General features: G+C 42.4%; 1 protein-coding gene across 3 annotated transcripts in view; it reads right to left on the bottom strand.

Annotated features, from left to right (window-relative positions):
- Nucleotides 1-26,591, bottom strand: part of nbeal1 (neurobeachin-like 1) — a 47,551-nt gene extending 20,960 nt beyond the window's left edge. The window contains exons 1-21 of one of the 3 annotated variants that reach the window (XM_038717594.1): nt 26,478-26,591; nt 25,581-25,940; nt 15,411-15,502; nt 13,269-13,430; nt 13,044-13,125; nt 12,601-12,728; nt 11,937-12,019; nt 10,813-10,898; nt 9,882-10,242; nt 9,565-9,671; nt 7,688-7,774; nt 5,173-5,256; nt 4,410-4,508; nt 3,654-4,225; nt 3,435-3,567; nt 3,065-3,184; nt 2,435-2,744; nt 2,097-2,182; nt 1,717-1,806; nt 1,424-1,601; nt 1,191-1,324 (exon numbers count right to left, since the gene is read on the bottom strand). In XM_038717594.1, the coding sequence (XP_038573522.1) occupies nt 1,191-1,324; nt 1,424-1,601; nt 1,717-1,806; nt 2,097-2,182; nt 2,435-2,744; nt 3,065-3,184; nt 3,435-3,567; nt 3,654-4,225; nt 4,410-4,508; nt 5,173-5,256; nt 7,688-7,774; nt 9,565-9,671; nt 9,882-10,242; nt 10,813-10,898; nt 11,937-12,019; nt 12,601-12,728; nt 13,044-13,125; nt 13,269-13,430; nt 15,411-15,502; nt 25,581-25,631 (3,045 nt within the window). In that variant the 5' untranslated portion in view covers nt 25,632-25,940; nt 26,478-26,591. The other 2 variants (XM_038717603.1, XM_038717613.1) reach the window with 2 other exon arrangements.
- Nucleotides 26,592-27,496: the final 905 nt, after the last annotated feature.

The raw sequence follows: 27,496 nt of genomic DNA, 5'->3' as shown, positions 1-27,496 counted from the left end.
AAGTTATAATTATATGCACATTTACTGGAGCACACAGAAAACGGTGAACCACAGAAAGAGGGAGATAATTGAAAAATGCATGTGATGTTCATAAACGTTTTATCTACAGTCCCATAACCCAAGACAACGACAAAGTTAACCAGTATAAAGCAATCCCTGACCACAACTCTCCTCCACAAAACAGATTAGAGACATGTTGGAATGGGGAAACACATTACTGGTTTATTTGGACACCATTTACAGGGTGTGGCGCATCTAAGACATTTTCTTTTATCGGAGTCTCTGTGGAGACTTATTTTCCCCCATGGTGTAAATGCTGATTCAGAGGTCTATCCACCCCCTCCCCACTGATAAACAAATAAAAACTGGAGGTACTTGAACCAGAGAAGAAAGCAGAGGTACAAATGAGCAGAAACAGACAGAGACAAACGCTATCTGACGTGACTTACTTTTCACACCATTTGAGTTTGATGCTGTATGAGCTATTTAATAGAAGCTATATGTGAGTCCTCTACAGAACCACTAATCCAGTTTAAACAGGGAGTAAAACAAGAGGCTTATGTCCTTTTTGCATGGACTAATAGTACGCAAAGACCTTGTTAATGCATTTTGTGAAATGCACTCAATAGTAAAGACCAGATAATGCTTTTAAAACATTACGGTCTTCTTTTCATTTAACTGCAGGAAGATGGAAACCACACATCTGTGGTCGTACGCCGAAAAACAATAACGCCGAGCTGACATTTAGCGTGACTCCTGCAGGGTTTGTATTAGCATGAGACCCCAGATAATTAGGTAACTTGCTTTGTTTTAAGGCCACAAATTGGGGAGAGGGATGGGATTTGTGTTTCTGGTGTCTCTTTTGGTCCTCAAGCGTGAATTTAAATCATTTCATGTTTTTATTTCAAACTGGTCTACTCCAAAGAAAAACTCAAAGCAGTTTCTAACATTATATTATATGATACAGGATAACCGTTCTCCTCAGACATATTTAACAGAGGGAAGTGATGGAAGTATGGTAATAACTGCAAACATGCAAATTATGTCTTTTAACAAATGTGTTGTTTTGTGTGTGAGAGAAGTAAACAAACTACACTAGACTAGAGTTTGAGGAGCCTGCATAGGGTCTAAAATTCCATCCTGACGCCCTTTTAATATTAGTTAGTATGCAAAAACAATTTAATTGAGACCTTCTGCAACAGGGCTCCCAGTGTACCAACGCCATGCGAGTGGAGCAGATTCTCCTGGTTGATCGGGTGTCTCTGCAGGAAATGCTTCAGCACCAGCAGGAAGGTGGCCACCAGATTCTTCTCCAGGCGTGCCTCTGAAACAATTCAAACACTTTTGTTTCTATATGTGCCCCAAGATTCACAATCAAACCGAGAGCAAAGACAAACAGGTTGTAGGTTGTCGCGGAACAGACCTGAAGCCCTGTTGGATGGGAGAATGACCCAATCTCCATCGGCCGGCGTGGTCACATCAGGGGTAATGAAATCCGACCCTGCTTCAGGATCACTTGCCTGCTGATCAGGGGTCACCAGGGCCAACTGCTCCAGTATAGGGAAGAGCACTGACACGCCACCCACACAGTTGATCATATCCTGCCGCACAAACAACACATATTCAAACACAATATACATCCATGCAATTCAATATGTAATATTCCTCTGAGCATGATCCAGCTACATGACAGTATGAGCTGGATCCTCCTCCCACCTTGATATCCCAGTTGACAACTTTATTCCCAGTCAGGCGTCCATGCAGCATGTTTGGAGACAGATCTAGACAGATGGGGTTCCTACACGCCTGTTGAAAAAAATAACATGTTTAGTTAACAGTCTGTGGATTTCCTTCAAATAAATAAGACTGTGTAAAAACCCAATTTTATCTTGACAGAATCAAGCCTTCATTTGCACTCATTAAGGGAGAGGAAAATTAATGTATGACAACATCAAATTTCCTCATTCCGACAAAGGAAAAACGGTCTTAAACGAATGGATACGACAACCAGAATCACATCCACTGCACCCCACGCTGTATGTGGCTGCTGTTAAGGCTTTAAGATGGAATGGCTGTAGCCGCAGTGGTCCAATCACCTTGGGTGAGTAGTGCAGCAGCAATTTGGTTGAGAGATCGCCGAGTTCTGATTCCTGGGCTTTGAATGGAGAGATGCAGTTTGGACCTGCGTAGAAGACAGAAGGAGAGTGAGAATTTAGGACAGAACAAAAACATTGTTTTTAGCTTACTTTTACTCAATCTCTGGTCTGGAGTCTGTTTTAATTCTGTCATGTGAATTTTTCATCTTTAATGCTGGTCTTATTTATATTCATTGCTCACACTGTTCTAACAAACCGTATGCTTCCTTCATGCCACTATACTTTCTTTTCTAAATCTCCTTCTTCTTCCTCCTCTCACCCCATCTCCCTCTACTTACCAGCACTAAAGATGGCTTTTATGTGGTTGGGCTGCAGGGGTTCATGGAAGACCATGACGCTCCCCAGCTGGCCCTGCAAGGAGGTGGGGCTTCCCCACTCGCTGTCCTGGGTCCCTGCAGAGATGAGCTTAGTCACAGACTCAGACTTCCCACCCAGCAGCCCCCCCCAGGTCTGCGGCGACAGGATGCCGCCCAGCGAGGAGCGAGTGGTGGGTGTGGTGGCGGAGGAGAAGGGAGGATCTGGGATCTGAGAGGGCGGGGGAGTGGTGGTCCGGTGGCCAGCTGAGCCGATGCAACAAGAGATGAATGGCTGTTGGTGGAGGACAACATATTAAGATTGGGGAGTGAACAAAGAAAAACGTGCATGATGAGCATAAAATATATCTAATAAACATATAAATACATTAGAAACAGCAAACTGCAGGTTACCAGTTCAGATAGGTTTAGATTTATGACAGCTGCTTACTGCAACGCCTGCTAAAGCCTCACAGCTGTTGTACAGGGAGTGTTAAAAGCACAGCCTTGCTAAATTAAGCAGAAGTTTCACTGTCACTTGAAGCACTGGCAGATTAAGTGAATGAAAACACACACAATCAAGCTGGTGAATTTCCAAACAATTGCAGGTCTCACCTCTGTCATGGTGGGATACTTAAGGGGTGCAGACAGCTTCTGCTGTCCATCCACATAGATGTACACGAGACTCTGTCCAAATGGCCTCTTTCCTGGTACATGCACCACACCGATGCTGTGCTGTAAACAGAAGTTCAGACAGAATTTAATCCCTTTAAAAAGTGTTGCTCTCTGTAATCAGTCTACAAGACATTAGCCTAAAAAGCTGTAATCTTCTAAATCTAGGGTGCCATCAGTGTTGCCAGACCTTTATTCACAATGTTCTGGCCAACTGTGTTCTATGTTTAAGCTGCTTTTTTCTGTCTACACTTCCATATTTTAGTGGCACGGCCCTTTCCGTAATTTTTTGTGAACAACTGATCTGACTCACCCACAGAGAGTCACAGAAGCAGTAGTCGGGCAGCATGACTGTGACATACTCCTTCTTCGTGCATACAGCCACCACCAGCACACCAGCTGAGCTGATGAAGGCCTCAAACCCCGTCCCTCCTGGGGTAAAAAAGCTGTGCGGGGTAAATTATAGGACAACAGTTTAGCAAGTCTCTCTCCTCAGTTCTTTCACTGTCTATCTCATCTGTTTTCCTCTCACCTGTAGAGCTGCTTCCTCTTGTCCTTGCTGGGTGGGCCCAGCTGGTCCTGATCTAGTGACAACCAGGCGAGAAAGCTGAAGGCAGAGCCTGACCAGCGCTGCACTGTCGGAACTACAATGCCAGCCATGCTGGGGGACAGGTCAAAGTACTGCATGGCACTTTCCAGGCCCTGCTTCCGTACCATGGTCAGGAGGGCTCTCAGGGCAGGACCTACATAAGGGTGTGCTTGAGTGGACTCTGGAGGCCTGAGGAGGCGCAGGAGTCCCAAGAGTTCCCTGGCGCTCAAGGACTGTGAGCCCAGTGAGCCCAACAGCCCCAATAGGCTCTCAGCACAAGCTCGGTGTAGCCGTTGGTGGTCCTCCAGGGCAGCCAGCGCTCGCATGACCATGGCTGCATTGACGCAGGTGGCGCGGGTCTGGCGGTTGAGGCAGCTGAGGCGGCGGAGCCAGTCGGCTGTAAAAAGCTGCCGTTCCGAAGAGTCCAGCTCTGGAAGCCACTGGACCAGCAGCAGCAAGGGCTCCACGTTACTGATGCCGAGGAGCCCCACTGAGGTGTGCTCCCCCTCTACCGCCTACACACATAGACAGAGAATTAAACATAAACACCAACAAAGATTGAGGACACAGAATACACACAGATACAGACAGTGGATTAAAGAGCAGTCGATTGAAATCATTCAAACAAACAAACAAAAAGGCAAACATGCATACAGGGGGTTGAATAGATGGACAAGAAACATGGAATCTTTCTCTCACCATGTTCATCAGCTCTTTGAGAAGGTTTCGTGACGGCTGGCCGAGTGAGGTGAGCACTTCATACAGGTGATTGTAACCAATCCTCTCCTTGAACACCTCCTGCAGGGCAGCGGAAAACAATTAAAATACAGACAGTGAGGTCAGCAGAAAATGCTCTTCTCGCTGTTCTTAAGTCTACATTTGCAAGCAATGGTGACTGTACATTTGCTGTCACAGCACTAAACTGTGTAATAGATTACAGTTCACAATCTGTAGCTTTTAACAGATTTATGATTTTATATCTCATAGACAATATTTGATTATTTAATCTGTTATTTTTCATTTGATCTAATCGGTCTGGATTTACTTTTTAAAATAATAAAACAGGTCTTATGGCACATTATGGTTAAAAGTATGCCCATTTAATTGCATTGTAACCATGCACAGCATTCAGTAGCGCACTCTTCCATACATTAAAGAGGAATTCAGTACAGTTACAACCCTCTGCATGCACAGTGCTTTCAGGTAAATTTGGATTATATCTTCACAGTGAATGCACTTTATCTTTTTTATATTTACAGCAGTTAACACCTTCGCCTAATTTGTGCTAGCTAGGTGTTATCATGTGATTGAGCATGCTAATTGAGGAGGTTTAATTATTCTTTTCCCCTTCATTTTTATTATTTTTTTTCTCCAAGTTTCAACCTTTAATAGTGCTGGAATTTTGCAACCCAAACAACAAATATTGCCTGTTATTAAATGCATGTATTTGTGTCCTCGTTACCTTTGCAGCTGGTGATTTGTGCATCACTGTTGTCAGGGCTTTGATGGTTGCTACAGCGAGGGAATCTAGTCGCCCTTGAAACACCTGAAGGAAAATCAGACTTGTCAGTCGCATTAAAGCTACTCACTTATTCTTTTAGTGGGCTGAGTATGTAATAACAGATGATTGGACAGTTAAATCCTGTCTTATTTAAGATGAACTTCACAGATTTTTATAAGGTGACAAGCATGCATACAATTAAAAGCCAGAATATAGAAGGTTTGCAATGCTAAAATGATCAACTTATTGAAGGCACTAAAATACAACATGCAACACTCTTGGAGGAATAAAAAGGGAGACTTAATTAGAGGCCTAGCAGCTTGATTCAATTAGTGTGTTTGAAAAATCATTGATGATGGTTAGGTCGCTGCAGTAGGCGCTGGCATCAAAGCTTGTACTGCAGATGTTAAAGTGCAGATAAGGAAAGTGTTGTCTTTCTGCTCCAGGTAAAGAACAAGACAATCCTTTTAACAGCATGATGATCTGACTGGAGCAGGAAGCTCTCAAGGGCTTGGTCACCTCCACACACAGACAGCCACAAAGAAGTACTTCACTCTTTTTCCTCACACACACACACACACACAGATACACATTCACAAAACGCATGCAACCCATAAAACGCAAGCCAAACCATGAAAACAAAACAAACAAATCTCCATCCAGCTCTGTCCTGCTCATGTCCAACAGGTTCTGGGTCACTGAACCTGTTATTCCATTAGGATAAAACATGCAGCTGTAGACTGATTGATCCTACAGAGTGTCTTGGACCAGCTGGAGAGGGACTGTGGCAAAAATCAAACACTTAGATCATCGTCACCGAGTCCAGATCACATCAAACCACTGAACTCTGTGAGAACACACACCAAGCCAATGTGATAGCATTCCAGTGGAACCCATAGTATACTGCAGAAAACCAGGACAACGTGTAGGGGAGGGGATTGGGAGGAGGGCCGAGGAGGCGTGAGGAAACTGAAAATGGCAATAAAATAAATATAATGACATAGCCGCGAAAGAGGAAAAGCGGTCACTCCACAGCAAGACGGCATAGTTGCAATGCGAACCGGCCATTTAGCACATTTGAAATTTCATTTTTGGTGTTTTTTCATTACATATGTATTACTTTTAAATCTCTCTGCTGTAAAGGACCTAAAACACTGATTTTACCTACTAAGCTCTACCCTAGAGTCCTACAGGTGAGCGCGGAAACAAAAGCTTGATGTCTAAAAACCAAGCAGGCTGCAGCATCTGCCCTCGCATCAGGTTACAGCTGCAAAACAACAGAGGCACAGTGATGTGTGTCTTTGCACTAGTTTGTCCACCTGTATTCACATTATCCAGATCAATGGAGGGATTATACCCTATAAAAGGTGGCTCTGTGAGTAGAAAAAGTACAAAGGGTGAATGAAAGCTGGTATAATCTGAGGGGAACAAGTGCCCTTTCTGTGCACGAGATGATTCAGTGAAAGAGATCTGACTGATGGTTGACATTACACCATTCAGGCCTCAGACCGTCTTTTATTGTTTTTCTAAGTTCAAGTACATGCTTGAGAAATCTCTATGTGATAGGACTAGCTAAACTTGTTATAACCTTCTAACCACGGACCAGATGGGTGGGGTTTATAGCATCATGATCTGATTTTGTTGAAGGAATAGTTTGACATTTTGGGAAACTGCCTATTCGCTTTCTGGAGAAGAGTTAGAGGAGAAGATCGATACCACTCTCATATCTGCTCATTATATATTAAGCTACAGGCAGCAGCCGTTTGCTTGGCTTAGCATAGAGAATGGAGCATACCTGCCAATACTTCTGTTTTTCCTGGGTTTCTCTCGTATTTCAAGGCCATCTCCCAGCGCCCTCCTGTAATTTGCATTGCCCTCAAACTTTATTATAAATAATAGTCATACACGGATCCAAAATTTGGCCGTTGGTCTAACGTAAATCTAAATACATCTGCAAATTTAAGCAGAGTTAGACAGAAGAGTTTGAACTAGATTTCTTGGCGAGGCTCAGTGACTTCCTTAAGTCTTGATGTCACTGCCCCCAGCCAAGATATAGCACTGGTAGGTAGCTTCTCTTACATTTGGACAGAGCCAGGCTAGCTGTTTCCCTCTGCTTCCAGTCTTTGTGCTGAGCTAAGCTATCTGACTCCTGCATGTAGCTTCATATTTAACAGACAGATCTCAAAACAGGCTGGTACAACTGTAAGAATGTATTAAATAATTAATGCACACACGAATTATAGTGTACTGCCTGCCAACAGTTGGACAGTCCAATGACTCAGTGAGTTTTCTGTTAAGACATGATCCAATTACAAATTATTATCTGGGACAAAGCAGTGAAAGAGTCTTGCTGTGGAGAGGCCACGTGGCTCTGGTTGGGTGAGGGTGGTGGGACTTGGCAGCAGGTGAGGGTAAGGGCAGGTAGGTGAATGTTATGGGGGTCAGGTATGGAGAGGTGGGTCTTTCTCGGCGGTACCTGAGTGTCCCTCTCTCCTGTCAGTAACCTGTTGTTGGTTATATCTTTCTGGTCCTTGTCTGCCGCCGTGCACCTAGCATTAACCAGCTGACACACAACAGGCAACATGTCAACATAGCATGTGGGGAGGTTGATTAAAAAAGAGAAAATGAAGACAAGGGAGCATCAGAGGATGGTGAAGGGGAGGAAAGATGTTGTAAGTGGAGGAGAGGGTGAGAGGTTAAAAGCCATGACCCTCAGCAGGGGTCATTGTGTGGAGGGGTGTTGGTGATCCAGCCTTGCTGTGGGGAGGTAAACATGCAAGGTGGGCAAAATGCTCCTTCTGACACTGAAACTTATAACATATGAATGACACGTCTAGAGAGACAATTAATTAATTATTTTATGTCATAGTTTGCGTAGGTTCCTTAAAATAATAAATGTGACAATGATATCTCTGATATTTCTTGAAGCAAAGGTCTAGAGGAGGACAAATGATTCAAACAAAGAAATACAACATAAAGTAATTCATTAATTGTCTCTTTACATGTGGCATTTATATACTGATATGCCCGTGTGGATTAATGAATGTGGGCCAAACAAAACGCAATCTTAAACTGAGAGTTGCTGAGCATAAGGCTACCATTAGAAATGGAAACATGGATTATGCCACTGCTGGGCACTACAAGAAGAAAAAGAAAAAACATGGGTTGACTACTTGAAAGAGTGGAACATCATCCAAGAGGGGGTAATTTGATTAACCAGCTCTTAAGAAAGGAGGCATTTTGGATTTATGAAACGAATACAATTTAATTTTATGGACTTGACGAACAGGATTCAAGATATTTTCTGTGACACATCATTTTAGAAGAACCTACAGGCAAAACCCTGTGTTTTGTCATTTCAACACTAAAATGGCTCATTTGTTCTTCAAGTAAATTATTTTGTTTTATTCATGTACGACATCAAAATATTTTATGCGTGTTCATAATTTCCTGACTGGTCACCTGTGAACCAATCATTGTAGACACACAGTTCATTCAAAAAACATGATGTCATCCATTGCAACAGGGTCAAACCTGCCTCTTCCTCTTAGCTTGGGAGTTCTCCATGTTCCTTACTAAAAGTGGCTCTTTGTGAGAAGCTCTTAAAGGAAAGTCTTAGCTGGCTTTTTTTGTGCCATTTAGGAGGAGTCCTAAATGATCCTTTGTGAATACAGTACCAGAACTACAGAAACAGAGAGAGGTAAATAACCAATCCCCAACTCTAAATTACAAACATGTAAAATGATCTTGGAGAGTTTCAGTATTAAAAATTTACTCAAGTACAGTACAAATACACTTTTGAGGTACTGGTCATTTACTTGAGGGTTTCCATTAAATGCTACTTTATTTTTTGACCTCACTACAACTGATTTCAGAAGCAAGCAAAGGATCTCAGTACTTTTTCCACCAGAGGAGAGTTTATCTAAAATAGAACAACCTTCTATATACACCTTTCATCAAAAATTGTTATTTTTCTCCTGTTTTACAGAATAAAACACAACTGCAAACAAACTGTACTACACTACTACACAGTGAGTCATTGTATCAAAGAATAAAAACTATGTTTTAGAACTGATAATGTCATAAAATATATAATAAACCTCTATATAAATAGAGACTGCAGTGGGGCAAATATTATATATATGGAGATGTTCTACTCATATGAGATTACAACTACAGGCTTAGGTTCTCGTAGTAATAGATACACGAAATGATTAAGTGCAACTACTGTAATAAATTAGGAATAATATTCAATTTTACCCAGCAAGAAACCAACCTCAGAATCATCAAACACCAGATCAAGCCTCTCACACGTTTTAGGTTAAATGTAGATAGAAAAACCGGTATTGTTACCTTGCTGTTCTGCAGCAGTCGTGTTAGGTGCTCAAAACAGTTGCTATTGAGGAAGATTGCTTGTAGAACTGGCCTGTCTGAACACAGGAACATGTCCCTGATAGTGTCTGAGAAACAGTAGGAGAGACAAAGATGGAGAGAAAGAGAGACACAGACAGAAACAAAGAAAAACACAAACAGAAATAAAAAAGGTGGGATAAGTTAAGTAATTAGTTTGGCTTCCCTGAATGCAAAATCATGAAATCAACAAAACAGGAGACCTCAAAATAATAACATTATGTGTTGTTGGATGCTTTTATTGCCAATTTAGACCCTACCTAGCATGTTTACTTGCAGCGCCACAAATCGGCTCTCCCAGTGTCGGCCCAGTGTTGGCACTCGGCCCTTGGCCTGCTGTTGCTGTTGGGCAGCAACGACAGCCGCCGGGTCAGAGTTGAGCAGCTTGAAGTAGTTTTCCAACACCGAGGCGATTTCCACTTGCCGCTGGTCAGAGCTTGAGGCCAGGAGGCGCTGCACCACCTCCCGCAGGCAGCCCAGAGTCAGCAGCGCCTTCCGGTCGGGTGCCTCACTGTCCCAGTCCTCGCCCTCATCTGAAGAGCAGCTACCCAAGGAGCAGTCAGCCAGCACCCGCATCAACACCTCCATTGTGGCTGGAGAGATGGCAAACAGAGCATTCCTCTGCCAGAGAGGGAAACAAAGAAAGAGATAGGGGTTAGGTCAAGATAAGGAGAACAGAAGACTCGCCGGCCTTTGACAACTAACAGAAACTCCCCACCATAAGCTAAAAAACGTGACATTTTATTGACTAAATATAATTTATAAAAAGGAGTCAGCAACAAGCCCCAGAGTGTTGGGTCGTGTGTCGAATTTTAGCTGTCACAGTCTGAACTGATATTCACATGCAAAGTATGTGTCTTTTTGTATGACTTTTACCATGATAAAATAAAGACTAAAAGCTATATGAAACAACAAAAAAAAGACCTAACAATACCTAAGGTTACAATACCTAAAAAAGCCACCACAACACAGTAGTCATCGTTGTTTCATGAATACTACTTCAATGCCCATGTCTAATGGTCCAAGAAAAAGAAACCCTCTATGATCAGTTTCATTGGATTGATTGCATGTGGTGCAACTTTATACACTCTTTTAATACAGCTGTGGCCAGCAAGAGCTGATAAGGACACACAAGTTATAAAGGGAATCAAGCCTGTGCCACTTAAGATTCTGTGACCTCCAGAGGCTTACCTGATCACCAGCTACTATAGCTCCAAACAGGTGCAGCAGGCAGCATTTCAGACTCTCCTTCAGGTGCTCGCTCTCCTGGAAGCACTCTGGAACAAGGGCACACACACACACACACACACACACACACACACACACACACACACACACACACACACACACACAGTTTGATCGGTAGCCGTGATGGCAGCTATGCAAACACAACACAACCACAAAATGAAATTAGAGCTCACAACAAACAGTTGAAGTTGCCGGATTTTTGTATATAAACAAAACACTGACACAGACACGCCTCAACAAAACTCAATGAAATCTGCAAACCAAATAAGATAGGACGGCAGTTAGCACACACAGGCATGTGGTAGTCCTGCTAATAACCTCTGGGTCATGATAGCCCCAGTCATCCATTAACTCATCTGTCAGCACATCCTAAATTACATTCTACTATCACTGGACCACCCTAATGACAACAGTATCCAACTGAGCTTAATATATAAATGAGCTTAATGAATGGAAAATGGAAATGGACTTTTTTCTTTATCAAATGTACTTCTTACAGTATTCCTATACACTTTGCACATAACAAGACAACAACACCACCACCACCACCACACAGAGTCTGTCCAACTGGGCCTTGGGTCTTATCTTTGGTGCCAAACCACAGCAGCCACACACATGACACAGTACAGAAGGGAGTATTTGTTCAAAATGGCTGCCAGCGTAGCTGAAGTGGCTTGACAGACACCATTCACTATCGGCTCATCTCAGCGTACTGGCAAACAGCACATGGACACAAAGAGTGGATTCAACTGGACCCAGAGAGGAAAGAGGAGGAGGCAGAGGGAGAGAGAGTGACGGCATAAGAGCTCGTAGCTTCTGTGATCACTAGCTGGCTTTTGTGCTGCAGAGGACTGCTTCCTCCTTCACACCCATGGAGGCTACTGAAGCAGGAGATGCAAATTAGGGACCATATACAGTGTTTTTTGTTTTTAGGACAGTACCATGTGCAGTTGATGTTTACACCTCAACCCATTTTAATACACATTTTCTCCAGAATGCTACCAACACTGTGTTGCACATGCAGAGAGAGTCGGACTGAGAAGTAGAGCGAAAAACAAGAGACTTACGGTAAAAGAAAGGAACAAACTCAACAGTGAGCGGAGCTGCCTTGTACTTCTGTCTGCTCCTCTCCACTGTACCCAGCTGCTCCCTGGGGAAAAAAATACACATACAGTTCATATGAGATATGAGATGAAACCAAGCAAGCATGCAATGCAAACAGGATACGATACACTTTATTCTTCTGAATCTGAACTATCAATTAGTTTGGCAACCATGACAAGCTAACACAGCATCTTTTGTGAGAGCTGCTCAGTTCTCTGTCCTCAAGTTACGTACTCGGCTGGTTAACGCCGTCTCTTTTCTACAGGGATCCTTCGCAGAGACATACAGTTCTTTGTACATTACATTACTTGGTAGTCTTGATAGCCCATCATTCCTGTTTGGCAGCTTAAATCAACACTAGGACAGGATGTTTGCAAATTGTGGTTGAGGAATAATAAACATGAGTTTAAAACCAAGCATGTTTGCAAAAGTTTAACTTCCAAGCTACAGTTTAGGACATGTTCAAAATTATTTACATAGCAAAACTACAAATTTTATTTTTTCTTATATCCAGTTTAGTGTTCAGTGTTCAATAAGCTTTTTCTATTACAAAAACACTGCCAACAGAAATAGTTAGCTTTTTTGTTGTTATGCTATTGTAAAGCAAAGCTAGCTGCTGGATGTTACCCGCACGTTCGATGCCTCCAGTTGCGGTACGGGTCATAGAGGCTCTCGCAGAATGCTAGCGCATGACGGACGAACTCCTCCGCCTGGCTCTGGTCCACCATCTCCTTCTCTTTGGTCTTGCTCTTCAGCTGGAACACCAAACGCACAGACCCACTTCACACTTGCTATTATGTGTCTCATTCAGACTATTTCTACATAATCTATCCAACATAAGGTAATTAACAATTTAAAAAAATTAAAAATGTATCTTCATTGATTTATTTTTCTGGTGCCAAACAGCAGAATGGCACAGATGTCACGTCGGCATTTATGTTCCTCCAAAATGAGTAAACCATTCAACTACTATTTAATAAATAAACTGGAAATGTTGTGCCTCAACCCATTTATTGGGGGCCATGTTCTGCTGAGCAGAGAGAAACAGAGAGATCAGGGAGGAGTCAGACCTGCTGAATATAGAGTGTTGTCATGTTGATGATGTGATTGACGTAAGAGCAAGTGCCAATCTCTTCTGCGTTGGATAGGTTCCTTTCAGAAACAACCAATTACACACAAACACATACAGAACAAGACAACCGTTACTTGCTTCAAAGGATATTCCATAAATACACACTTCAATACAGTACAACACAACAGTAGTTATGCTATTTGTGCATGTTTACTGTCCAGACCTGCAGATGATGATAAGGAACTTGAGCAGCAGCAGAGCCAGGTTTTGCTGCTCAGGCTCAAGGCCATCAGAAGCTTTTTGGACGCACTGCAGCAGCTGGTGGCGCAAGACCTGCAGGATGTTGTCTGGGAGGAGCGTCAACACCGGGGGAACCTCCTCTGGCCTAGAGACACAGATTCACCACAACCAAAAGAAACAGGATGAACAGGAATCTCCATTAAGCTGATGATACACGGGGCAACTTCTTGAGCAATGTTGCGGGGAGTGGGGGGGGAAGGGGATTACGGAAGTAATCATTACCATTGACAGCAACGTTGCCCTACACGATTGCTCTATAAGTTGAGAGAGAGACACACACACACACACACACGCCTGATGCAGTCAAGCATCAACTCCTCGGAAAAACAGCATGTCTGCTGCATCGCTCATATGAGAGACAGCGCAGCCAAACCCATGCAATGAGTTTTGGTGGGAAAACAGAACAGATGTGGCAGCTGCAGATGAAGGGACGGAGGGGTGAGGGAAGAAAAAGGAGAGAAGACAGAGGACCATAGGCAAAGAGACAGTGGAGGGAGGAGGATGAAGGAAAGAGTCAGAGTAAAACCAGGAGAGGATGGGAGAGAATGCGTCAAAGGAGGTGGAGAGAAAGGAAATTACAGAGAGAATGGGAGATAAAACGCTCAACAAAATAGATTGTGGGTGAAGATTCTCAGTCATCCAGGTCATAGTTAGGCAAGGAGTGCTGAATCAAGGGCAACTGAACTTGGTTGAAGATACTTAGAAGTCACGATAAAGCATCTTAGATGATGAAGTATCTTCAACCAAGTCCAATTGCCCTTGATTAAACCCTTCTTGGATAACTCAACAAACAGGATTTAACCACCTGTATTCCCTCCCTCCATTGTAAAATGTAACTGATGTCCCCGGGACATCATCTAATGTTCATGTGATCACAACCACTAGCACAGCTGAGGTAAACTATCAACACATTTCATTTATTTCTGCGTGCTCTAAAATACCAGCCTTCAAGACGTGTTCAAGCACTGGGGGGCTCTCACATTAACCTGCATCATATGTTCACACGTCAACACCAATCAGAACATCACCTGCAACAAAATGTGGCCGCTCTGCATCTGGTGTGGCCGTGCTATTTTGGGTTGTGCTGTGGAAGGCTGCACAGTATGTGGTCACGCTGTGGATGACGCATGCATGAAGCGGAAGTTCTGATCCCACTCGTGACGACCTAATGCAGATCCCTGCACTGGTGTACTGTTGAATTTATTAGGGAGGTCAGCGTAACTGTGTCGACCCGGGGTGGCCTAGGGCAGTGATTCCCAATCAGCGGTTATTGTACCTCAGGAGTACTTAAGTAGTTGCCAGGGGTAAAACTAAATATATCAACTTAAGAAAATAAATTATGATTAAAAATATATCTGCATATTTGTGTTGAGGAGAATAAACAGCCGATTCAAATCAAGCATAGTTGTAGCGCATGTTGTACTTGATTGTGTGAGAAAACTAGTATCAAAGCATGCAGAGAAATTTATGCTTAGCTAAAAGCGTGGATAAACAGCTGAATAAGTTAACTAAAAAGTAATGAATTTACAATCTAAATAGTTTGCTATAAGAAATTGAAATCTCTAAGTGTGGATAAAAGTAAGGGATAAATGGTTAGCAATAGTGCCTGCAGACTAAAACAACCCGAAAGACTGACAAGTATATGACAAAATATTGCTACAATATCCACTTTTATATAATTAATAGTGTTAAAGAACATATATCTTATAAGGCATTCATTCAAGAACATACTTACAGATGGAGGTATTTCTCTTATCTGACAAACCTGTGACAAAAACATTGGTGTACCACTGGTGTAGGGTCTGTAACTAATATAGTCAACGCAGCATAAAATCTGCAGTTTTTCACCAGTTAGCCCCATGAAACATATCCCTCCTGTAGAAGTGTCGTATAGGGGGGATACATTTTATATTTCCAGTTAGTTTTGGAGAAACAGAAGAACTGGGTTTTCAGTGTAATCAGTGGTAGCTTATTTACTACTACTTTAACTGTTAAACGTATAAATATGTTTCTTATCATCAGAATGGGCTTCAACTGATTGTGACAGCAGTTTCCCACAAGTTACCTTGAAGGTGGCTTTTCAAAGTCCACATCCAGGCATCGCTCATAGGAGCTGATGAAAATCTCCAGCCATAGCTTCAAGTAGTCTGGATCCCTCTGAGGAATGAAAAGACAGAGAAAGAAAGAGACGAATACAGTTAGCGGCCTTTGCTGACAAAAGCTGTCATGGTTATAATAGCTATATATAAATGGCAGGCCGCTGACAGGCCCTGTCTGCAATTTGTTTCCATTTATTGTGTATATGTGTGGGTGTGTGTCTTCTGTGACTTCTATAGCAGACAACAATAGGCCGCTAACTTTCTCTTAATTCATGATAATAATAACGGATACTGAAAATTGCCACACCCTTTCAAATTCTCAAGACAATGTTTTCATTTCCTCAAGGACTTAAATACATTTACATCAACTAAATCAGACATTTGCACTTCTTGTTAAGACAGCAACCAGCAAAAATATGAAGCTACCTTAAAAGGACAAGAGGACAACATGCAGTGTATGCTGAACATAACTGGTTATAGTGGTTTATGAAGCTGCTTTTGTCATGCCACACACATAACAGCAGGAATGTCTCAGGTGAGTGTGTGTCTTATGTTTTTAGGGCACGGAGGCGAAAACCTGCACCTGTTGAAAGTGGAAAAACAGGACTGGCTGCATTCTGAGGGGGAGTTTCTAACAGCCGGCTGATCGACATTTCCTAAATTCCTGGAACAATGCCCAGAGTAGGATGGGATGGCAACTTCAGCCCCAGAGGAAGGCTGGCCTGACTCGGCCCACTAGGTCACAGCAGAGTTCCTGGTGTAAAATCCCCTCAGCCCACAGGAACAAACACAGGGGACCACGCAGCAAAACTGCTTAAACAGCAAGACCATACAGACATTTGTAGACTTAAAAAAGTCTTAATTTTATTAAGAGCTAACACGCTCTTAATAAAATTACAAATAATGTCAAGTGGTGTAAGTTTATTTTACCATCATTTATTACCATTTTCATTTGTCTAGTCAAACCACAACTGGGATTTGACCCAGGGACACTAATGGATGGTTGAAAGCAACCATTTTCACCACATAGTCTCATTTTTCTGCAACCAAAAACTTACCGTCATCAGAATAAGCTGAAAGATGCTATAACCACCTAGTAATTTTACACAGAGGGGCTTTAAGGGGAGGGCCTCGGGTATTATGAATACAGCAATCTGAGAGATAGGGCTATCATAAATTTTCTGGGTTATAAAACTATGGTGTGTTCTGAGGCAGACTTTCAGGGTGCAGGACACGTGGATGGCCCGATACAGCTCGGATAGAGTCATTAATTATAGACCAGGAGTAATCACTTGCTCACGACCCCCCCCAGCAGGTCCTGCCAGAGACTTTGGGCCATCTGGAGGGTGAGCAACTGAGGTCAAGGAGGGCTGAAGAGGTGATCAGGCCAGATTACCAGAACACCAGTTAGTACATTAGGTAGTACAGTTTGACCAGCACGGTTCTGGAGGCCATTCATTTAGAGGTCTCCTGTCATGTACTGTAGTGTTGGACAAACGTCAACCTGTTGGAGCTAGATAAAAAGTCAACGGTTTGTTAAAAAAGAATTAGGACTCACTCTCTGCGGAACATGGGTGTCACTTTCATAGTAATCCATCCAATAAGGCATACAAACGTGCGAGAACAACTGACTGAACCACACCACTAGCCTGGCTATATTTTTCCTTTAAAAAACCCCCAACAAAAATCTGATTATGATCCATTGGCTCCACACAGATAGAATGTGTTATATTAAATCAATACTACCATTAATGTATAACTGAACAAGCTGTGTTGCATATATCACATCAGAGGCGAAAGACATTAACTTGCTGTAGACTAAAGCTTCTACAGACATGCTAGCAGCTCTGTGAGTGCTTACTTCAAAGCACAGCAGTGCCTGGAAGCAATAGATATTTTTCAATATAAAAAAACAAAAATGCCAACAATGTCAACCTCTTGGTGCCAGACGAAAAGTCAGAGGCTCATCATAAGTCACACATCCTGTGGGGACCATGAATGTCTGTTTTGTTGGTAATCCATCCAATAGTTGTAGTCAACATATTTCCATCTGGACCAAAGTGGTAAAGTGGCCAATCAACAATGCCATGCAGCTAGCTACGTTTAAAAAGGTCAACAGCAGCGTATATATCACTCATTTTTCTAACGCTCTCTTTAACTTGACTTTAGACAATTCATAATAAAAAATGTTTCCTTTTGTGGTCTGTTGCAACCACGAGGGACTACATGGATTTAGAAGCAACATAATCTCCTCCATCTTCTCATCCCTTGTCACAGCTGTTGAGGTTTGTGCCCTTTGTTTGTTTGTCACACATTTGTCAGTCTACTTTCAAACAGAATATTCTGTTATATATATATATAGCTACCCTGGGAAACAAAGACACCGATGAAGAAGGAGAACACAATGCAATAAAAGAAGAAAGAGAACATTGTGCTAATGCTCACCATCTTTTTGAAATGACTGGACTTCAATGTACTGTATTTTCTTAGCACTTTCTTTCCTGCACTGAAGCTATCCCCAGCTGGACACTGCAACCAACATACACCTGAAAATATCCCATGATGCCAAATTCAGACAAACAGGAAGACTGAACACAAGGCCAACCAATTTATACAATTTCCTCTGAAGCTATTCCTTTCATATGGAAGAATTTGCAGATGAGAGTTTGAAACTGAAGACAACTTGGGAAAAACTGTTTTTTCAGGATGCCATCAGTGCCATCTGGCTACAGAGTGGGAGAGGGGCTGAAAAGTCGACTGCTTCTGTCTGCGTGTCAGAGTGGGAATAAGCCAGAACGAAGCAGGAAGCCAGCTCTGTGCAATTCCTATGAAGTCATCAGAGCAATCCTGCGATGTTGGCCTCTGAGTGTGCATGTGAGAGAAGAGGGAGAGAAAGAAGAGGGAGAAAGACATCTGAATGGAGTCAGCAGCAGCCACGTGTTAATATGTTCTGTTGGGAGAACATGGCCTGTGCGCTTCTTTGTGTTACCTTAACTGCTTGAATCACTGACTACATGAGGAAAACTAATTTATTTGAGCAGACTGCTCTTTATCTTAAGCACTACTGTATTGTCTTTACGTGCATTTCAATTAACTGCCAAAAAATTAGAAGTGGATGATTTAAGCCAGCAGCTTCCCTCTCAAGTGACTGTGTGGGTGTGTATATGAAAGAAAGTCCTCTTTAAGAAAGCAGCTTGGGAGCACAGATGCCCATTGAGGGTTTGGACTGTGGCAGGCAGGGACACACCCTGCTCTACATGGCTCTTTTTATCCACGGCCTGCATCGCTGGCTGGCCTGACACACACACACACACACACACACACGTACAAGTAGGATTCCGAACTCAATAATAGTCACCTTGTCTCAACTCTAACAACCATCTTGTGTCCAACATGAGAAGATCACATGCCTCTCCTTTGTATATCCATTATTATATTAAGCCCTTTGCCAAGCTACTACATCACATTCCTAATGATCTTCTTAAGCTGACCTCTATAAAGCTAACAAGGTCAGCAGAAACACAGGTCAGTATGCTTCATTCTTGAAACTGAGATCCCCATTGACCCACAGAGAGACTATTAAGACTGCCCACAGTGAAAGTGCTGATAAAGGATGTTTGGATCCATTGACAGCTCTCATTCATTTTGATATGTCAAATGCTGCGCTTTGAAAAACATGAGATATGTGTTGACCTGGGACAGCAGATCAGCCTCTGCTGCTATGTGATGCATCTTATCCTTCCAACTAATAACATGTTCCCAGCACTGGATGCTTCACAGCAACTGATAATAACAGATAATGAGGGGTTGAACTCTCAGACAGTGTCCCTCTCGGTGAGTGGAAAACGCAATACAACCGTACAACCTCATATAAATCATGACGGCTTTTAAATTTGCTGTTTTAAAAACATTTTCTTTATTGATAAATGTGTCAGTTATATTCTTGGTAAATCGTTTGGCCTATAAAATGTTACAAATACGACAAAATTATAAATTCCCACAGGTCAAGGTGATGTACTAAGATAGCTTGTTTTATTCAACTAACAGCCCCAAACCCAAAGATCTTTTGGTTTACTATTATAAAACACAAAGAAAAGCATAAAATCCCGACATTGAGAAGCTGGAATCAGTTTGTTTTTTGTGCTTGAAAAAAAGACTAAACCCATTAAACAATATTGATTCTGTCTAATTTGATCGATCACTGGTCGCAGCGCTTATTACATGGCAAAACCACTAGCAGTGCTATTGAGTAATGTTTTTACGAGCGTGACCCCGTCTTGTTAGTGTTGTGCACCCACATGAGGACATACATTCACCCGTACAAGCGAGCATGCAGGCATTGGTTTCAGCTTATACCAATGATCAACAGTTGGTGGCATTCCTACACTAACAAATGCAATGGAGAAGAAGACAGCAAGCAAACAAGGATCTAAACAAAGCAGAAGTAAAAAAAAAAAAAATTAAAGTTTTTTTAAAGCTTTCCGAATGTTTTGAGGAAGGAAATGCACTCAACATGTAAACATGTGAACCTCAAGCATACAGAACACACAAAGCATTCAAACACTAAATGTGAACAGAACCTTTGATGGGTACAAGAAAACCTTTAAGTTAGTGGAAATTAAATAAAATCGCTAAAATAACCATTTAGCCACCTATAAAAACAGCGCAAACTACAGCAAGTCAACCTTCAAAATAAGGGCAGAGAAACAAGAAGAAGTCAAGGGCAAGTGAAGCAAAAACCACATAATACTGAAATCAGCTAAGTTTAAACAAGTAAAATAAAAAACAGAATTTACTACTCTCATGAAACAATAATGACACAATATAAAAAAAACCCTAAGGCTAAATATGTCATTATTTTCTGTGGCAACGCAACACCAACAGCTTTGACTGAAATTTTAAAAAGGATACAGATACTTTAAAAACACATTTTATTAATTGATGGATCTATTATCAGTCGCTCTCGTGCAGTGCAGCTACACAGTCTGCAGCTCAGCTAGTGCCCCGCCCCTCCAGACAGGCGCGGCCAGCCGGGTGACTTTTTGCTTAGATTGGGTGGGTGACCTGGCTTGGTGGAAGTGGCGTGGAGTCACTAAAACCACAATGTTTAAAGGTCTCCTCCCTGTAGGTATAAAAGACGGCTGTGGTCGATCTGTTTCTACACCATCACAGCCCAACGTCAGCCTATCAGCCTGCGACAGCTACTCTGGACATCACGTCACTGCCAGGGGTGTATTTACAGAGGCTGATGGGAGGGGTCAAAACCACACGAGGCATGTCTGATACACCATGTCAGTGACATCAGTGTTATTCCAGAGATATTCATAGCACAGAGGAAATGAGAAGCAAGAGGCAAACACAGAAAGAAATAAGGAGCAGAGGAGAAAGAAAGATAGCCCGAGGGAACAAACTTTGCATACCAGCATATAAACCAAAGCCTGAGTGTGTGAGCTTGTGTGACTGTGTGTGGCATGGTGTGCAAGTGTGTGTGTGACAACAGAGATTAGACGGTGACTCGCAAACAAGCAGCAAAGCCGGGAAAAGACCCGACTAATATGCTTGAGCAAATATGTGAAACCGTGGCACTTTCTTCTCCTCATTTCTCTCTCTTTTCACCTCTCTCCCTCCAATCCTCTCACTTTATCCTGACTCCCATAAGTGCAGGGGTTTAGGCAAATGACTGTCGCTTCTTCGATCCGGTCAAAAAAAGTGACTCACTGGGCAAAGTAAGGCAAGGGCGGCGTGACATAAGACAGAATGACGGTTCTGTGAATCTTAACCAGAAATCCCTGGTTTGTGGCCAATTATAAGGGAGTGCGGATATCTGCTCCAGAATTAAGATACGGGACTGAGCTTTAAAGCCACTGATGGGTGAAATGATGCCCTTGGCTGTTGAGGCATGTCCCAGTGTGCTTGAGAATTAAAAGGGCTTTTCTGCAGCAGACAAAGGCATTATTTAGAAGTCGGCTAAACCCTCCACTTTCTCTGACAAGCCCTTCTGGATAATATACTGGGGAAAGATGAGAGCCACTGCAGAGCTGCGATGTTGCCACTGTATATCATCGGCAACCAGCGGCTCCATGTGCTCGGGGGACAACACTCCGGCACCGACCAATGAAAGGCGGCTACTACAGGAGGATTGCTGGTTACCTAACAGCCTTAGAGCCATATGTGACCTCTCGGTCCTCTATGACTCAGAGAAGCTAGCTGGTGTCAGCCCCTGCAACTGCTGCAGATTCTCATAATTGTTCAGATGTAAACATTATAAACCCTCTGACTGCTTCAGACATCTATTCACCCTGATCGCTAGTATGCAGAATCGTCCCCTGTGCTATTCATAAGCCCCTACTGTGTGCAGAAACCTGCAGGGGGAGTTTCTGGGTGTGATAATCCTACCATTTTAAAAGGAGGACATACCAACATTTTTAAACAATGTATTATAAAATAAAATAACATGCATCTACCAGTCCAATTTGCAAGTAGGATGATGGTGCATTGGTCCACTGTCTGTCTTTAACTGCCTACACAGCACTTTTCTGACTACAAAAAAATTACAGGCACATTCGCAAATGCAATGATTAAGACATTATAGATAAAAATAGGGCTGTACTGACTTTTACATTTGAAGCTTTAGTTGAAGTTTTCAAATGTAACTTCTGTCTGTCGTCATGTTTTATGATGTCATCACTCCTCAATTTGAATAAAGTGATTCACTGGATTACAGTAATGGCATTCCTCTTTTTTTGTTTCAATCAGGTGAATAATAATGATATACACAGTACAGCTGGGTGATGTGTAGGATTGGGCATCAAGAACGGTTCAAAGTTGGAATGAGTACCAAGTTTCCAGGAACCGTAGTCTCGCTAAGACACGTGCAATTCAATTCTGCTTGTAGGTTCCTAACTTTCTGCATATTTCAGTGGCGCTCCCCGAGCTGTAGTGATCATTTTACAGTCCATTAAAGTGTCCCTTATCTGCCAGCACCTGCTACACGGACCTAGAAATGTCAGGTCATTTGTTACGCAGTACTTCAACAAAGCATGACGAAGAGATTACTTTTTGTTTACATTCCTGGACCATGGCGGACCGCAGCAAATGCTGCAAATTTTGGCTTAGCTTCACTAAAACGACTCAGCAAAATACACCACCTGCAGTAGGGGTGCACAATAAACAGATATTATCAAAATTGCAATATGGCAAAGTGCAATATCCAAATCAATAAGTACAATCAGAATCTGAAATCAAATTGAAACGATACCCAACACTAACAATATGACAACATATTGTTCAGTGGTAAAAATGTGTCCACCCGTGGAGATTTGGCAATCCCGTTTCCAGCGTAGGAGCTATCCCTCAGCAACTCTGCTATATATTCGGGGCAGGATATGTCGCAAATAAGGGCTGGATTCTCATGTGATCTCTTACGGAAACGTAATTGGGCAGCACTGCTTACCAAGTTTTTATGTGATGTGAGAGCTATAGCTGGTGGCAGAAACGCACTTCTAAGCTGGAAGAAAAAAAAAGTGTGACAAGAAAACATGGAGGCAGCAAGAAAAATTGTAAATAAAGAGCAGGGGGAGTTGTTTTTGTTTGTATGGAAGCTCCAAAAACAAGAAGATGTGATGAAATAATGTACGGTATGGTTATTTTAAGCTAGGGCTGAAATATTTCAGAAACTCGTATAACGAAACTAGCGCCTACCACAACAGCACGACCACATCCAGTCCACACATCAGTCTTAGATGTAAATGTATAACCGTGCGATTGTTCTCTAACTGGTTAGTCCCTGAGTTTGGGTTGCAACATTACAGTGATTTGAGTTACACAGCAGATCCTGGTACCCAGGGCGCCAAGTAAAAGTACTTCTTATCCAGTTACTCAATGAAATAATCTTAAGAATACTCGATTACTAAAATAAACGATAGCTGTGGCTCTATTTTAAGCCATTTCTTAATTGAATTTAAACAACAATGATCGTGATATATACCGCATTACGATTATATAAAATGACATATACCGTATGTACCGACAGAAGACTTTGACCATATTATCGCCCACCCCTAACACAAAGATAAGACAGCTGACGGAGCAGGACGAGCTGGTTCTCCTAATGTGACCCTCGGCTGCTTGTATTGTACAAGCTTCTACTGTCAACAGCACACATCGGACTGACTCCTCCTCAGAGAGCAGTGTTAACCTCTGACATTGAAGGCAGCGATGTCTCCACTGTTTTGTCAATCATTAAACGGACACATGGCACGAGGGACCAATGATGAGCACAAGAACAAAACACCTTCCAAGTCCTCTCTCTGAATCACAGCATCTAGTATAAATTGGTGTTGCTTGAATTCTGTATTTATGATCAGTGGCAATATGGTACTAGGTGAACTGAATATATCAAAATCTGATAATTAATTTAAATGTAACCCTAAAATGCCAACAAAAATGAGTATACGAAACCCTGGACAATACTTACTAAACACATGAATGCAACCAAACCACCCGTGTGGCGGTGATTGATTCTACAATAACAACATACAATTAGTATTTCCTTGCACACACAGTAAGATTAAGAATATGGTTGTGCTGGTTTTAGATAAACAAGAGGCTGAGAAGGGGAGGTTGTGAAACAATTAACCCTTCGTGGGATCAGTGGGGGTCTCAGAGCTTTCACACCAACATTCCTCATCTGATTTAGGCCACGTGACTGCAGCTTCTCCTTACAGCCAGCAACATATCCTGGCAACCCTCACATACACGCACATATATAGTGCACAGACACCCCGCTGGCTAAACCTGACATTTTAGCTGCTCGAGAGGGGGGGGGGGAATGACAGTTAAACGCTATATATTTAAATGCTTTTCTCTCAGCGGCTCTTTTGCCCCCCGCAGAGAGAAATATTGTCCCAGTGGACCCGGGCTCAAAGCCAGGATGAAATGAAACGATGCTTCCTCGCAGTGTAATGCTTAGTCAATGCAAATACACACTCCTGCTAGAACAAATGTGATGTGAATGCCTGCAGCAATTGTCGGCATTTTGACAAGTGACTGTGACAAGTGTGTGCGGGCAGCAGTGTGACTGAATACTTCTGTAGGAACCGCAAACACCCGTACAACTGGCATTATCACATATTCTCTTTGTGTCAGCATTCAAGCTTCCACACTTTACTTCTTGGGGTGAGGATTATTCAGTTTTACATCCTGAACTTGCAGAAAACAGATTTGCTTTTATGGGGTAAATACTTCAGAGAGGGTTGAGTACTGAGTGTGCGTTTGTGTTATTGGGAGGGATTACTGTGGGAAGTAAGTGTGACTGCAGCCAGGCTCACGTGAGGAGCAGCTCAGGCAGGCCCTTTTGATTGGACGCCAGGACGTGCTCATGCTTTATCGCCAAGTGAATTAAATCTAGCCAGCAGCTGACTCAAGGCAGGGGTGCTGTCTCTTCTAGAGTGTCTTTCATTCATCTCCACTGTAAACACAAAGCAGTACACTGCAGCAGCGCCCCATCCTACCACAGATTGATTTTACAGCCTCACATGACCACATAGCATCCCTTATAGTGTTGTATTTTTAGTCTTGAACTGCTAGATCTTTGTTTAGAGTGAATTTGGATGGCGCTCACTTTTTGAAAACTATCACATTTTATTTATTCAACCACAGCTATAGATAAACTGACAGTAAGTTTCATTGGTTCTCTGTACATTAATTATTCATTTCTAAGCCTAATATGCACCCTACTAATAAATCCTTCAGGATCTGCACGCAATTTCATTAGTCTGGGTTTACTGGAGCGTTTTAGATTCCTGTAATGTTTTATATGCCGTTTGAGAGGCTTTTGCATCATGAAAAGTGTAACGCAGGATGTAAAAACATGCTAAACAGTGGCTTTGGTTTAAAAATGTCTGTCAGCACAAGCTTTGAAATCGCACATTCATTTAATTGATATCAGATATGCTTAAACTGTTATGAACACAGCCAGTAAGAGTAGGCTTTCCAAAATATAAATGCCAAAAAAAGAATAACCTCTTTGACTGGGAGGACATGCCATCATGCTGTCCATTACTTAACTTAATGACATGTCCACAGGAGACAAAACAGCCACAGTGGAAGTGTGTGAGCACAGGAATACAACTTACCTTAGTGCAGTAGAGCATCCAGACCTCGTACAGTCTCTCCTTGGATGCCATGGTGCCAGAGAGGGGGGCACCCTTTAGGGTGTAGCGTGCACCGAGATCACTTCCCTGGCTGCTTCATGGTTTTCAGTCATGAGCTAAACCTCTGCAGCTGGCCTTCAACGCTCAACATCGTGACTGGGTCCGACTCTAGCGAGGCGTAGCACTCCTTCAAAAGATGCAATGGACGATGGTTTCCAAAAGATTACTCCATGACAGAGGAGAGCTGTCTAGTCCCAGAGAGCACTTGGTGCAGCCGGGCCTGTGCTGCCACTTCTTCGTCTCTTCTCGGAGGACCAGAGGGTATTCCCAGCAGTGTTTGCGCTGACAACACATACAATTACATATCACAAAAGCGGATGTTTTGTCAAGGTCTAACGAATGGCGAAACTATTTCCCTGCAAGCAGCGTCAACACACTTTCAGTAACGTTACTACTCTCTTGTGCACTTTGAGCTGCCCTGCTGGCTCCAGGCGCAGACACACTGAGGCGATGGTTAGTTCAACTAACACGGCAAAAACACACACCATTAATGATGTCTGTCTCTGCTGAGTGCTCTACAAACAAGCTAAGTTACAATCGGACTCGCTCGCCCCGGGCGGCTGTACAACGCCTCAGGTTATCCTCGGTAAACATTACAGTATGAGCCGACCTTACCTGGACCAAGCTAGCTAAAAGCTAGCTGTCAAAAAAGCCTATTTCTATTTTTTTTGCCTCCCTTTCTCCTCCTCCTCGTGTGAAAGAAACGCCTCGTCCTTCCCAGCCTGCCCCGGCTACAGGAATCCCTTACAAAAAAAAGAATAAACGTACGAGTCCCTGATAAAATTGATCAAACCCGTCGAGAAACTGAAGACCACTCACCTGTGAAACGCAAAGACAAACTGTCACTGACGAGTTGTTGCAAATGTGTCAAGTTGCCGACAACGACACCGCGCTTACAAGGAAACAGCGACTTCCGGTCAAAGAAAACGCGGATTTATTTCTAAATAAGAGAGATCACAAAACATTTGTATTTACTGTTTCAACTCGTTCTCTTAAATTCGTTTGATTGCAACCTGATAAACTGTGCTTTAGAGTATTTTCAAAATACTTTTTCTATTGTTGAACGTTTGGTATTTTTCACTTGAGTCAAATAAAATATAGTTAATATTGTCAGTAATTCTTGTTGTAACTTACAATTACTAAATTCACTCATTATGTTATATTAAAATGTAAACTTTTTGATTTGGCAACATTGTTTAACTGAAACGTTCATGCCAGTAAAGCTCATTGAAGTGAACTGAACAATAACATTATTCTAGGCCTAGGCTATATAATATATGTAACTTTACATGTTAACGCTAGTCGCAGAGTGGTGTGGTACAATAATGTTTGCAAAGGAATATAATATGGCGCATTATGGGGGTATGCACATTAAAAGACGAACCTTTAATTTGGTAGGCAAACCGGACCCATAATACACTGCAGCTACTGGCATAAACATACTACCAAACAAGCGAACACGGCACAAGCTGCAGTTTCGATACACTATACGTGTTTCTTTTATAGCGTATTTAACGTTAAAAAAAATACATCACATTCCTCGGTGTGTTTGCGACAGTGTACCCACTTTACGTTGTCGATGTGGAGCTAACTTACGTGGTTGCTAAGGGCTGGGCTTGGTGGCAGAGCTCCATCGGTGTGTTTTGATGTTGTATTGCCATCTAGTGGAGCAGCAGAGTGCAAGTGTTTTATTATTAAACCATTGAGTAAGAAAAAGGATGGGGTGATGTTTTTACCTGTTGGTTTTCTACAAATGTGATTAAAAATAGAGCTCAGAGCAGGATCTTTTCCACACGGAAGAAAATGCAAGTTCTGAGGATCCATCAGAGTTCAGGGAT

The sequence above is a fragment of the Micropterus salmoides genome, unplaced genomic scaffold (genome assembly GCF_014851395.1).
Source record: "Micropterus salmoides isolate LMB-PRFRI ecotype aquatic unplaced genomic scaffold, ASM1485139v1 Ms_hic_scaffold_1, whole genome shotgun sequence".
In the NCBI taxonomy this organism is placed as follows: Eukaryota; Metazoa; Chordata; class Actinopteri; order Centrarchiformes; family Centrarchidae; genus Micropterus; species Micropterus salmoides.
The sequence above is the reverse complement of the archived record's forward strand: the minus strand, read 5'-3'. Positions and strand labels throughout refer to the sequence as shown.